This window comes from Humulus lupulus, chromosome 8, assembly GCF_963169125.1.
Source record: "Humulus lupulus chromosome 8, drHumLupu1.1, whole genome shotgun sequence".
NCBI lineage: Eukaryota > Viridiplantae > Streptophyta > Magnoliopsida > Rosales > Cannabaceae > Humulus > Humulus lupulus.
In genome coordinates this window covers 81,581,410-81,596,933 of record NC_084800.1, presented here as the reverse complement: position 1 = coordinate 81,596,933, position 15,524 = coordinate 81,581,410, and the positions used below count along the sequence as shown (strand labels likewise).

General features: G+C 26.8%; 1 protein-coding gene across 1 annotated transcript; it reads left to right on the top strand.

Annotated features, from left to right (window-relative positions):
• Positions 1-3,300: 3,300 nt before the first annotated feature.
• LOC133797948 (protein ZINC INDUCED FACILITATOR-LIKE 1-like) lies at positions 3,301-15,322 on the top strand. Its single transcript, XM_062236085.1, has 17 exons — positions 3,301-3,628; positions 8,020-8,060; positions 9,195-9,255; positions 9,344-9,446; positions 9,555-9,657; positions 11,027-11,080; positions 11,424-11,486; positions 11,791-11,840; positions 12,334-12,409; positions 12,519-12,758; positions 12,854-12,941; positions 13,019-13,104; positions 13,197-13,304; positions 13,608-13,652; positions 13,787-13,875; positions 14,790-14,833; positions 14,981-15,322. The coding sequence occupies exons 1-17, from the start codon at positions 3,463-3,465 to the stop codon at positions 15,073-15,075; spliced, it is 1,512 nt and encodes a 503-aa protein (XP_062092069.1). The 5' UTR covers positions 3,301-3,462; the 3' UTR covers positions 15,076-15,322.
• Positions 15,323-15,524: the final 202 nt, after the last annotated feature.

Below are 15,524 nucleotides of genomic sequence, written 5' to 3'. Positions count from 1 at the left end.
AAATTAGATGATCTTTCTACACTAGGAAATTGTTTCTTTATCATCTTAGCTTTAACACATGTTTCACATTTTACATAGTTTTTAATAATGCACGCAATCATACAACATTTAACTGCTCTTTTCATAGTTGAGAAACCTATATGTGATAGTCTAAGATGCCATAAAAATAAAGAATCATACTCAACAATATAAGCATAATTAATATCTTTATTGATAACATTGAAAGTTACATTATTGGTGCACAACTTAACCATACCCTTACAAGAGTACCCATTTCCCAAAAATACATTTGATTTGATAAGTATAAGTTTACTGCACTCAAAAATGGCTTTAATGTTAGGTTATCCTAGCAAATCTCCACTCACCAAGTTTCTACTCATTTAAACTTCAATAGTACATTTGCCAATTACCTTGGCTTTTCCCTCATTGCCCATTTGTATCTCATGGTTACCCTTTGACTCTTCAAAGGTTTTGAACACTAATATTTCATTAGTGTCATGGACGGTGGCACATGTATCATACCACCACCCCTTCACTTTGACTGGGATAGTATTCACCTCACTAAGGGTAGCAACAATATTTTCCTCTTTGGTTGCATTTACCTTAGGTCCTTGTTGGTCTTTTCTATGCCTACACTCTCTAGCATAGTGACGATTTTTCCAATCACAAAGCAAGGACATTTCTCGCCCTTGAATTTGTTTGGGTTGGTTTTTGGACCCAAAGGATTCTCCATACCATTTTTGCCTTTCCTTTTCTTTTTGGGATGTTTGCTTTGGAAGTCTCTTCATTAGATCCCTCCACAAGTTTGTCTCTATATATCAATTCCTCCTCGATTCGAATATGTTTTTGAATTTCCTCCAAAGAATAATCCACATTTTTATGAAGGATTCTTTTCCTATAGCTCCCCCAAGTTTGTGGTAATTTTGCCACTATTGCACCAACTTGAAAGGCATCGGGAAGCTAGATCTTTAGTGCTTTCAATTTGTTAACAATAATTTGAAGCTTGTATATTTGAGAAAGAATTGGTTTATCACCAAAAAAGTTGAAATCAAAGTACTGAGAAATAAAAAAAAAATAAATGGTACCTTCCTTTTCCACCTTGTACTTAGCCTCAAGAGCATCCCATATCTCCTTTGCTGACTTGGTTTCGATATAGAGGTCATAGAGCCTATCGAATAGGGCATTGAGGATATGACCCCTACTTAAGAGATTGTCCCCCTCCCTCTTGGTTTTATCCTTCTTCTCCTCAGATGTGTCCTCGTCGGTTGGCTCTGGGAGAGGTTCTAAGGTGGACTCAAGGATGTAGAAAATCTTGAGTGTAGTCAAGAGGAATCTCACCTTGTCGTGCCACCTAGTGAAATCGAATCCATCAAACCTATCCAACCTCACCAGGTCTTGGTTCATGATCTTGATGGTATCTCCCATACCAAACATCATAAAGGAGAGATACTATCATTTCCATCTATCATAATCTCCATCCTTCCTAAACTCCCCCATCCTTCCTACCAAACATAGTCTAAGGGAAATCTCAAATGGAAATATCTCTCTGAAATTATCAAGCATTTTGGTGAATTTTTAGTCAAGTGTTCTAGTGGATAGAAATGGTGTGTCTTACAAGTTAACACAAGGCTCCTATGTATAGGGTTTTTGGATCACATTTTGATTTTCAAACTTCACCAACTCTTTGGGTGTTACAGAATATCAATTGGATGTTCATGGTGTTAAATGGAAGATTTGGGAGTTATATGAGTTGTTTGAACCGTTTGGAAATGTTTCAAACAGCTCAAAATTTGAGCTATTACATTCCAGGTGATGCGTCGCCTACCACCAAACGATGTATCGCTTGGTGTGTAATTTCACATACAAGGACCTGCGATGCATCGCCTCACAATGGGCGACGCAATGTAGGTCCTATTGTTTTGCTCACTCTTTTTGGCACCCAAAATTGCGGGAAAAAAAAACATCCAAATCAATTCCATATGATTTTGCAACTTTCATACTCTGTATGGCTATTAAAATCATACCTTACTTTATGAAAATCAAATTCAAAGTGTGTAACTCCAATTTGCACAATTAAATATGATGATTTTTTGGGAGTTACAAAATTATAACAAGACTTGTACACCCAAATGTATGTTGCAAGATTTGACAAATAGATTTGTCACACCTTTAATTTATTTGTCACATTTATTTAATCAACATTATATTATTGAAATAATATAATATTCTCCCACTTGACTAAATATTTTCTTCATAATAACAAATAACTTGTAATAATTATTTAATCAATCAAACATTATATTGAAATATAATTACTGAAACTATATGTATATATTTAAACAAAATATATAGAGATATAAGAATATATTTTAATTTTTTAAATTATGCAAATATGAGAGATTTTGCTGTAGGAGAGTTTTTGTTTCTCGCGCCTGGATAAGTTATAACCTCAATTTTTTTAATATGACGGTGTAAATTATGTTATAACAAATCTCACATTAATTTTTGAAAAATTCTGAATAATTTACTGTGTCGAAGTAAGGTACAAACAATATTTTTGTATGAGTGTAAAATATGTTGTTTGAATTTTTTTAATAATATTAAATTATTTAAAATTTTAAAAAATTAGTGAGATTTGCTATAATATACAACATATTACAACTTACGAAACAAAATCACTTACCTAAGTACAACAAAAATTGTTAAAAATTTGCACTTGAGTGTAAATATTGATGAGGTGTAATCTTTACCATTCACGGAAAGAGTATATATTCTCATGAAGGATCAAAATTTTACTGTAAAATGTTCACGAGCTATCAAGATTGTCAAATAATGATAATAATAATGCACTTCCAAAAAAATCATCTAGCCATGTGATGAATTGTGAATAGTCCCTTGTCAAGAGTGAAAGAACAAATTAAGGGTCACATCAGGACATGGACACGAATAAAAAGCGAAATAGAATTTGAATTTTATTGTTCTCTCATTCTCGTATGGATAACGACAACCATAACAGTGAAAAAATAAAATATATATTCCCAACATTGACAGAATAAATTATTGCCAGCACAATAAATACTTAATTTATTTCTTTATTTTTATATGTATAATTTTATTTGAAGAAATACAAATAATTATATTCTATATGTAGGGGTAAGATTTGATTGGCGTAGATATAGGGTAATATTACGTGGTGTTTCTTACTCCAGCTGGCTGCCTTTGTATTCACTGTTGCAAACACATCTCCCCCTTTCTTTGTCTTCAAATATACATTAAAACTGCCACTTTTGACTGACTTCAAATCTCATACGGCTGCTTGCTACAGCTAGTTGTAACGTACTTTATCATATCATATAAATATATTATGTAAACGAGAGAGAGAGAGAGAGAGATTTATTGGTTTCTCATAATTAAAGGATAGTCTCTGTGTGTGTGTGTTTTGGCTTTGTGAAACCAACAAAAATGGAAGGAAATAATGATAAAGATGAGTGTAGAGAGGGGTTGCTTTTGAAGGAGTACTACTACCACCCCGACTGCCCAGGCTGCAAGGTTGAGAAATATAAAAATTTGCAGCAAGGTTTCCCTTTTCGAGACCTCTTTCGCATATGGGCTATCGTCATCGCTAGTGGTACGTAATAATAATCTTATTCTCTCTCTGTTTTCTTTTTCTGGGTGGAGGGAAGACCCGGAGGAGGATTACAATCTTGGTGGAATTTTTATAACCATTTCTTTTATAAATATATATAAAAAAAAAGTCTATCAGAAATTCAAAATCTGTATGGTTTTACCTGGGGATTCAAAAACCTAACAAAAAAATTAGATTCCTTTACATTTTTACACCATGTTTGGGAGAGATGAGAAAGGTGGACGAAGAGGGGTGTAAGGGGAGAGATAAAGGGAGAAAGAGAAAGAGAAAGAGTAAGCGAGATGAGAGATTCAAACCCATAAATTTGAATCCTTCCAAAAATGGAGGAATCCATAACAAAAAAACAAAATAGAATATACAAAATAACCTTTTTCAAAAAGATAATATAGGGTGTGATTGGTAAGAGATTTAGATTTGATTTTATGTTTTCAAAAATTTAAAATGAGTGGACCTACTAAAATATATGATTGGTATGGTATTTTTGAAAACTATCATAATCAAAATATTGTTATAATTTAGAAAACAAGAAAAACTTGTTTTCTCATATTTGTAAAATTATTTTCCAAAATCTCATATAATTTATATTGTTTTCTCAGTTTTGTAAAATTATTTTTCAAAATCCCACATATTTTAGTTTCTATTATATTTTTAAATTTAATACAAATCACAAATTTAATTTTTTAAAACTCAAAAACAGTTTACTAACATTAAATCAATCCCATTTTCAAAAACATGTTTTTAGTCACTAAATTCAGATTTTCTTTTCAGAATCCACTTTTCAAAAATACAGTTTTCCAATCACGAACCAATCACACATAGCAATTTTAATAATTAATATCTTTTCCATCAAAATAACTTCACTACATTATATTATCCTCTCCATTCTTTTTTTTTTCATCTATTTTTGTTTAAGATCATTCCTATAATCTTTCTAGGACCATTGTTTCGTTTGAATCTCTCATATATCAATACCATAGTTAATCGACAACTTCGGGAAAGTTTTATTTTTCCTCCCAATAATTTGATCAGCAAACAAAAAACATATTACTTAAAAATTTATGACCTTATTTTAACTAATAAGGTGATTAGAAGAAAACTTATTGAGAGTCTAAGTGCATATTTGGTTGATGGAGTTGAGTGTACAAACATAACACGTCCAAGCTTGTACTTTCCCAAATGATTTACATATTTAATATATATTGAAAAATAAAAAACGCAACTCCTTCTAGCTAGCTCCTCGAAAGTTGGGCCATAAATATGTGGACCCATATGTTTTTTTTTAATTAGATTGGTTTAGTTGTGATAAACAACTTGTCTTTGTCGTTATCCTCCTATCACGGAAGTAATACGTGTAGATATATATATGAATACATATTATATAGATTCAATATAGTTAGCATATAAAACCAGGATTCCTTATTAATTGATTTTATGCATTTCTCTCTTTTGTACTAAAGTTTTTCTTATTACAAGCTGAAAATTATATTCCTGCTTATGCTTGTGTAGTAATTAGGTGGCGTTTCATCTTTTGAGAAATCAGTTTGGTTTGTTTAAAATTTATTATAATGAATAGGAAGAGGTAACCATAAATTGTGAAATTTATTCATTTGTCAAGATGTATTTATTCATAAATTGTGAAATTTATTCATTGTCAGGATGTATTTATTTATAGAATTTATTAATTATTGGTTTGTTGTTTAAAATTTATTATTATGAATAGGAAGAGGTAACCATAAATTGTGAAATTTATACATTTGTCAGGATGTATTTATTCATAAATTGTGATGTATTTATTTATAGAATTTATTAATTATTATTATTATGATAAAATTTATATAATTGTAATATAAATTTTAAATAAATAAATAATATTATATATAAAATAATGACATAGGGTTAGTTTGGTACAGCTAAAAGGTAAAAAGCAACAACTGCAGTTGTGTTATAGGAAAAAGTTATTAAGTGTTTGGTAAATTACAGATTTTAAAGTAATGTGAGTTGAAAAAGTAGTATTATGATGTTATATTTATTTTATTAAAACAAATTCACATGTTTAAATTAAATATTTTTTTATAAGAGACTATTAAAATGATCATAAACAATAATATTATATTATATAATATATATTTATTATATAATAAGTGTGTAGATAGCAGAAATTCTTAGTTTTAACGGTTTTTTATTTTTTTTAATGTTAAATTTAACAAAATATTCTTATATTTAACAGAATATTCTTATATTTAATGGTAGTTTGTAAACATTTAAACTTAAATTAAATAAAATAAATAATTAAAAAATTAAAATATGATATTTTTTAGATATTTTATAATGATAATTATTTAAAAATAATAAATAATTAAAAAAATTAAAATATTATATTTTTCAGATATTTTACAATAATAATTATTTTTAAATAATAAATAATTAAATAAATTAAAATATGATATTTTTTTACATATTTTACAATGATAATTATTTAAAAATAATAAAATCATACAATTTATAAATTAAATAAAATTTAATTAAACTTAAACTTAAACTCACTTTATTATAATAATATCATATTAAGCATATAATATAATTTATTGTGAATTAGCAACAAATTGTTTAAAAAAAAAAAACTATTAAGAAACTTAAATTTAAAATCCACGTATAATATTTAATATTACATTAAACATATAATATATAATCTATTGTTGTCACTCCCAAATTCAAATACTAGAACAAACATAAACTTAAACAAAAATAAATAAATTATTTAATTAAAATAGGATATTTATTTCAAAATTTATATAATATTAATATAAATTTAATAAAAATAATTAATAAATTCTATAAATAAAACTAAACAAATGTGCATATTACACGTTGCTTGTATCTAGTATTATAAAAGCAGATGTAGCTAATATTAAAATTATAATAATAATGATATTATATTTTCGGTCATGATATAATCACAAATATACAAAATTAAGTTATAAACTATAATTTAAAAATTCTATAAGAAACAAAAAATAATGTTATAGTGTATAATAAACTTGATTTATTAATTTAAACTTACTAAAATAAAATAATATCTAAGAAATATAAATTATAAAAATATTTTTTGGACAAAAAAAATTAAGAACTAAATATTGATATTTTATTATAATATTAATTTATTTTAAGTAATATATAGTAGTTTTTTTAAAAAATTATTTTTGAAAAAGTTAAAAGTTAAATTTTATAGACTTTAGTTTTTAGCTGTAGTTTTTATATAAATTATTAAATAAGTTTGTTTCTAACTATTTATCAAACAGTATTGTTATATAACTTACTTTTTACATTACATTGAATAAGAGCACTTACATTGGATGAGCTAAAATGTGTTATTCTTTATAATATAAAGAAAAAATAGTTAAGTAGCCTTCTATTGGATGATGTAAAGTTATATTTTTTTACCTAAATGAATAGTATTTCTTTATATGTAGTGAAATATTATTCATCACGTTATAAATATTTTATTATTTTTTTATAAACTTTTGTATATATATATATGAGTGTGATACTATTATGTTTAATTATTTTATTTCTTAAAATGAATAAAATATTTTTAAAAATATAATATATAAATAATGTAAAGAAGCAGATATATGGTATAATGTAAAAATTTTGAGGTAAATTATAAAAATGTATGTTTTTGTGATATATTGTATAATACACTTTCTTTATAATATTTAGCTAAAACTCGTAAAAACATCTTCCATCAGCTCCTTTATACATATATTTATAATAGCTATGCACAAACTCCAATTAATCCATCTCTACATTTACATAACATTTACATATCATTTATATAATATTTTAATATTATTATTTTTCTTTATAAGCTTTCTCTCTCCAATTAGTATATATTTATTTATTTTTTTTTTTTTTTCAATTATTTTATTTTACTTTAAGTAATAAAATATGTTTAAAAATATAATATTTAAATGATGCAGAAAAATATATAGAGAAGTTGATGTATGATATAATGTAAAATTTAGAGGTAAAATAAAAAAAAATATGTTTTGATGAGGTATTTTAAATAATGGAGTATAACACCCAATGAAAATGCTCTAAGAGATATATTTAGAAATTATAGTGGGCCACCCGTGTATAAGAGCCCTATTGAACAGTTCTCAAATAATATGTGAGTGTATATTTTAACCTTTTTTATAATTTATGTTTACACCTTATTTTAAATATCGGAATAAAAGGGTAAGCTGTGTAGCACAACTCAATATTTTATGGATTTTGATAATGTGATCAATAGTAACATAATATTTTGTTTCATCATGCCTTACGTAACCCTAATTAATATCTTTCCTTTTGATTTTTGCTTAAATTTTCAGCTTTGCCAATATCGTCTCTCTTTCCATTCCTCTATTTCATGGTGAGTCTTTCTATTAATTTGTATCAGAATTCTCTTCCTACCTTTCTAAGAATTTATTTATTTGTTCTGTTTTTATCTCCATAATCAATATGTCTGGGTCCTGTTTGAAAAAAAAATCTGTGTGGTCCCTATCATTGGTCATGAATTTTCCTCATCCATAATTGTCGAATAATCATAGCCGTTGGATTGTCTTTTCAGATGAAAGCAGTACTATTAATTTGGCCATTCATATGTCCCCTTCTTGATAACCCACGTCAACATTAATAAAATTATAAATGTTTTGTAAAATCTTTGAACCACAAATTAATTGGCACGTGACTAATAATGGTGGTGAGCTAAATTTTTTGAATTAAGATTCCTGTGATATTATTATGTCATATAAGATGTCCAATCAAAATAATTTTGATATCTTATTTAATTTTGACATATTATATTACTAGATAAGGTGACAGTTTTTTTAAAAAAGAAAAATTAAATGAAGTATTAATATTATATTAATTGAATATATTATAAGACACGGTAATTTATCAGAAATTTTGATTCAAATTTTTTAGATTATAAACACTAATATATGTGATATTTTTTTTTTTAAGAAAAGAAAACTCTAATAATGTTATATGCATGATTGCGATACACATGATATTTATTATATATGTTCCACCTACGACACCTTATTATATTATGCTAAAGTTTCTAAATAATGCAAAATGAACATCATTTTTAATTACAACTAAAGATTTATACATATATATCTAATATTTTAAAGTGTAACTCAAATGATGCCAATTACTAACTTTAATTTCATAAGTCAAACACGAATGATGCCACTTAATTTAGTGCTAATTAAAGTTTATAAAGTATAGTTCACTTAAAACAAGTAGTTGCTAGTAATTTTTATTTTATTTTATTACATGTAACGTTTAGTCATAACTAAAAGGTAATATTTTATTATATTTTGTCCCTAATATAAGTACATTTAGTTACATTATTTTTATGATCAAATTTTTGAGTTACAATATTATAAAGATGATATATTTATTTAGTTACATTTTTTTCTACAAATCGTGACCATGTCTAAAATTAAAATATTTCTAATTTGTTAATTTATTGTGTCAATGTCATTTACATTTGCAGATTAGGGATTTAAATGTTGCTAAACGAGAGGAGGATATTGGATACTATGCTGGTTATGTTGGTGAGTTTATTTATTCAGTATAATTATATAATTATTTTCTTATTTTTAATTAAAAATATCTGACAAAATTACTTAAAAATTTGTGAAGGATCTTCGTATATGTTGGGCAGAGCATTGACGTCTGTTTTATGGGGACATGTGGCCGATCGCTATGGTAGAAAACCAGTCATAATAATAGGAACTTTCACAGTGTTAGTAACTTAATTATTTCATTGTACTGATTTATCTCAAGGTGTATACTTTGTTATTATTATTGTGTTTTGACGGTGTTCTTTTTTTTTTTTTTTTATTTACCTCAGGGTTATTTTCAACGCTTTGTTTGGACTTAGTGTGAACTTTTGGATGGCCTTAACTACCCGGTTTTTTCTTGGATGTTTCAATGGTTTACTTGGCCCAATAAAGGTACCACCATAGTACTCGTTTTCCTATGCCTTAAGTTTACCACTCAAAATAAAGATGAAAGTTTCCACCAAATATGACCATAGGATACTTTTGTGGTGCATATTTTTTATATTTCTAGCTCGTGAAAAAATTTTAGGCACGATTTTTTTTATGATTATGTTTATTTTAGTTATTTAAAGTAATTTGTAAATTTTCAAGAAATTTTGAATAATTTACCGTGTCGAAAACTAGGTTCAAACAGGTTGTTGGACGTATGATTAATTTTTTTTATGCGCATGGAAAACAACTTGTTTAAACCTAGTTTTCGGCAATGTTAATTATTCAGAATTTCTTGAAAATTTACAGGATGCTCTAAATAACTACAATATACACGGTCATAAAAAAAATACACCAAAAACTATTCACGAGCTGGGAAATACAAAAAGTGCATACCTGCACCATAGAATTATCTTATAAACATATTAGTTAAATGAAAATTCTTTGTGGTGGCGTCGCTTTTGTTTTATGGGTGTCATTTTTCTTTCTATTTGTAGGAATATCTCTATTTTTGGTATGCGGATAAATTATAACTCAATTTTATATATAAATATATATAATGGTATTAGTTGTAGTTATAGCATGTATCTCACCAGTTTTCGAGATTTATAGTGCTGAAATCAAGTTTAAAACAGTCAATTGAAGTGTGCAACTGATTGTTTCAACATTGATTTTGACACTTAACTTACTGTTACAACCTCGATTTCGATACCGTAAATCCCGAAAACTAGTGAGATACTTACCGTCATATAAAAAATCTTAGGTTTGTATGGACCAAAAATAGAGTCCTTTCATGGTAAAACAAGAGGGTCACCCAAAGAAGCTCTCAATAATTATATGCCTTTACATACTCTTTATTTTTGGGATGTTGTTTAGTGTTTTATATATGCCTTTATTCTTACTTTTATTTGATAAAATATTATTATTGCCGAGACCTAGTATAATAAAAATTCATAGTCACATTTTTTTTATCCTTTAGTCTTTCTTTGCCTTAATTTTTTTACTCATTTCTGTCTACCCTTACCTTTTTATCCCCATTTTCACTTGTTAGCTTATGTTAACAAGCGGTCTCTAATTTCTTTATCTCCTTCCTCCTTTCTTGAATGGATCCTCCATTCTTTTGCTCGGATAATAGTTTTTTCTATATATGCACCACTTATTATTTAGTTTTTTTTTTTGTTGAGAAAATACTGATTATTTATTGTTGGTTCTTTCTTATTTGGTCAAGGTGATTTTACCCCTAACCATTATAATATTAGCTTGATTATAGTAAACTTTTACCTAATTACTTGTCAATTAATATATTAAACTTTTTAATTGTATTATTTGGCAGGCTTATGCAAGTGAATTATTCCGCGAAGAATACCAAGCTATAGGAATCTCAACGGTGAGATCTCACAAGTGTACTAATTAAATACATATGATAAAAATGAGAGTTAAATGATACATAACAAAACTAAATGAATGTTTAAAGATTTTGCAATAGAATTGATATGAATTATATTTTTCATCTAAAAATCAATTGATGATTAACATAGTTATTTATATTTTTATAAATGACTCGATGACTTAATATTTTTATATTTGTTTCATTCCTTAAAGAACTCCTAGTTATAAAATTTTAGAACTAAATTATCAAAAAAAGCTATAAAACAAAAATTATTTGATAGTGACTAATTATACATTAATATTATTTTAATTATTTGCAATAAATAATATTTTGATATCAGGTTAGTACGGCATGGGGCATAGGGTTGATCATAGGCCCGGCTTTGGGAGGCTTTTTAGCTCAGGTACTTCTAAATAATTTTTGTTCGTTTCTTTTTAATTTGATTCTAAATATTAGGGTTTATCATTCATAATAAATCATTTAAAATTTGTAATTTAATTTTCGAACTGTTTAAATGCTTTAAATGATTTGTTTTTGTATATATTGGTTGAACATGATAATATTAAAATTGGATTGAAGATGTTGATTCAAGAACCAACTTTTTATTTCCTAATATTATGTGAATAATTAATTCTTTGATGGCATAATACTAGACCATTTAACCATCTTTAATAATTTCTAATATTTTTCTTCATTTTTTTATTCAGCCAGCAGACAAATATCCAAATATTATTTCACAAAATTCATTCCTTGGGAGGTACTCTATTTATTTATTTATTCAATTTAATTTCACCAATAACATAATGATAATTTATGTACATCTAATCTTGAGCACAAAATAAATAATAATAATACATTAAACCTCCAATTTCAACCTCTTAGTCAATATTTATTTTTAAAATTACATATTAGAGTATTTTTTTCACGACTGTATTTGTTGTAGTTACAATATCCTTCTTGCAAATTTTTGAAATATTTTGAATAATTTATAGTGCCGAAAACATATTTGTATTTTATATAATACGCGTGGTAAACCGGAATATCAGTAACTCTGTTTTCGACAATGTAAACTATTCGAAATTTTTCAAAAATTTACAGGAAAGATGCTGTAACTATAATGAACACTGCCGTGACAAAAAAATAGGAAAAAAAATGCTCTGATATATGTTTTTAAAAACAAAAATTGACTAAGAGGTTGAAATAGAGGTTAATACTATCACCCTCTAATGATAATATTTTATTTTAAGCAGGTTTCCATATTTCTTACCTTGCCTTTGTATATCAATATTTGCACTTGGAGTAGCTATTCCTTGTTTTTGGCTTCCGGTTAGTATTTTTATCCTTAATTTATATAAATTCATATTTCTTTTTTATTTGCATATTAATTTTCACAATCATAATTTATATTATTTATTTTTTACTTACAACTTTACAGGAAACATTACACAATCACAGTGGAAATAACAGATCGTCAAGCAGTAACCTGATTGAAGGGTTGGAAGCAGCACATTCTTTAAGTTTTGAAACTGATGAACCACAAAAGAAAGAGAATTATAAAGCTGAAGATCATCAGAAGCAAACTCATTCCAAGAAAAGCCTTCTGAAAAATTGGCCCTTAATGTCATCTATAATTGTTTATTCAGTTTTCTCACTTCATGACATGGCATACTCAGAGGTAATAATACTATTATTAATCGTACAATTTATTACATGTTCTCATATTACGTGAGGTTTAAGTGACAATAATTAAGCTTTTATTTATTTATTTAGATTTTCTCATTATGGGCTGTGAGTCCCAAAAAGTTTGGGGGCTTGAGTTACTCAACTCAGAATGTTGGTGAAGTTCTTGCTTTCTCAGGTGCGCATTTGATCATTATTGGTTAATATTTGATATACTTTTACATATCTATAAACTCATGCAATGTTTCATTCTAGGTTGTGGTCTAATGGTCTTCCAAATGCTATTATACCCGTACGTGGAAAATCTAATTGGCCCAATAATGGTCTCTCGTATTGGAGGGGTAATGTTCTTTGGAAAAAGGCAACTATTTCTTTATAATATATTCTTCGATTTTGTACTAATTTTGTATCATATTTTGTCCTCTATAAACAGATCATATCAATACCTCTATTGGCATGTTACCCATTCATAGCTTTGCTGTCAGGCTTCACCACTTGGATCTTGATAAACATTGCATCACTGATAAAGAATGTCTTATGTGTAAGTTAATATTATATATAAACCTCATAAATTAAACTTTTAATTTGATTATAAATGGGCTCAAAAAGGAGTGAGGAATAGTGTTAAATTGTTAGCAAAATGTCAATGTCAAGCTTCAAATTTCTAATGTAGAAGGTACATTAATATTGCTATCTATATTAATGTCTAAATTAAAGAGGTTTATTAGTTAATTTCAATGGTCATAAAAACAGAAATTACCATAGGAAAGTTAAGGTATTAAACTTTGGTGTTTTCTTGTAACCCTCTTATTACTCGCTTGGACTAACATTTTTATGTGACCAGATTTCCATTGTCACTGGCATGTTCATTCTGCAAAACAGAGCAGTGGTATTTTGTTCTTTTCTCTCTCTCTCTCTCTTTTATTTATATATTTTAAAATCAGAATTGGATCTGATTTAGGTAGTAAATAAATTAGTAAGATCAATGGTTAATTAGGTGTCATAAAATTAATGTAACAACAGGATCAAGATCAAAGAGGTGCTGCTAATGGCATTGCTATGACTGCAATGTCTTTATTTAAAGCTGTTGGTCCAGCTGCTGGTGGTGCAATGTAAGTAATAATCAATCTTTTTTATTTTCCTAATCAATAATAGATTTGAGAGAGAAATGATTTTGTAAATTTTTATGCCTTAAAGGCTTTTATTGTTACACTTACGACTTTTGTTTTTACTTTGAATATAAACCGGATGATAATGATTTCTCAAACACTATATTAATAATATATATATTTATGGCACGATTATAATAGTGTACGAATTTTTTGTATTACTTTAGTGAATCGTATATTTTTACCCACATGAATAAGTTATGATTTTAATTTTCTATAACAGTGTTTATTGTAGTCACATCGAATATTTTCTAAATTTTCAAGAAAATCTTAATAATATAGGGTACCGAAAGAGGTTCAAAACTTTTAGTTTTATCACGAGGGTAAATATTGTTTTAGATACTATTTTCGGTACCATAAATTATTCATTTTTTTTTTTAAATTTGCATGAGCTTTGTTGTGACTATAATGAGTACTACCATATATAAAAAAAATTAGGGTTACATGTGTACAAATATACCATATATATCTTACCCCTTCATTTCAATTATTAAAAAAAAGTACATGTATCCAAAAGAGAGCTTTTAATATGCATATTGTTAGACCTTAGACAGGTTAAATTGATTAAAAAATGACCATATGTTATGGCATATTGTATTAATTCTTGTATTTAAGCTAATGGTTATTATCAATAATATTCCATTGACATTCTTTTTTCTCTTGAGTTTTTTCTCCAAAAAAGTTTTGATCTCGAAGTTTTAACGAGGCCAAGTATTTCCCTTAAATAAAAAGGGGTTTATGATTGGCTTCCTAATTAAAAATCATTTTGTTTCTTTCCTAACAATTCTGAGTTATGAACTTATGATTTATCTTGCATATAAAAATCACTCCCTTTGTTAATTATTTGTATTCTACAGATTCTCTTGGTCAGAAAAGCGTTTGAACGCACCCATCCTACCAGGTAATATATATATATATATGTATATATATATATCATATATTCATGTTCATATAGAATTGTCCTTTGTTTATTGTTAATATTAATATTTCAACAAAAGTTGTGAGAATCTCTACTAAATAGTAATACTGGTGCTCTATTTTAATGCAGGTATGCAGTTGGTTTTCTTCATCCTCAATTTGGTTGAGGCTATCGGAGTGCTATTGACATTTAAACCATTTCTTATAGCGCCTTCAGTTGCTTAATTAAATGTATTTTTTATTAAATTCATTATATGCAAAATTAGAGGTCAAATAAATGAAATACTCGATCGATATGCCTGAGTTATGATTGAATACTTCTATTCTTCATGATCATGAAGATGATGTAAATTTATATTTATATTTATATGTATAGTGGGAGCCAGTGAAATTAAGTTTGAGACAAAATGGATGTTTCATTGTTAGAATTCTTTTGTGTTGAATAGAAAAATTAATTGGGATTTTAGTCCCATATTAGTTGTAAGATGTTTCTCTTTTCTCGTGCAAATTTATTTTAAGAAAACTGTGTGTACAGGTCTCAGTATTTATTTTGTTGTTATTATTGTTCATTATAATTATTGTCTAGATTAATTATAATTGCTAATTATATTATAGTTATTTATATTGTGTTATTTATAATTATAATATTTATGTATTTTTTAATTTAGTATATG

Excerpts from the sequence above, each read along its gene's own strand:
- LOC133797948 (XM_062236085.1), top strand. The coding sequence starts at position 3,463 with ATGGAAGGAAATAATGATAAAGATGAGTGTAGAGAGGGGTTGCTTTTG. Across the intron at positions 9,256-9,343 it reads ATACTATGCTGGTTATGTTG|GATCTTCGTATATGTTGGGC; the intron begins GTGAGTTTATTT and ends AAATTTGTGAAG. Across the intron at positions 11,841-12,333 it reads CAAAATTCATTCCTTGGGAG|GTTTCCATATTTCTTACCTT; the intron begins GTACTCTATTTA and ends TATTTTAAGCAG.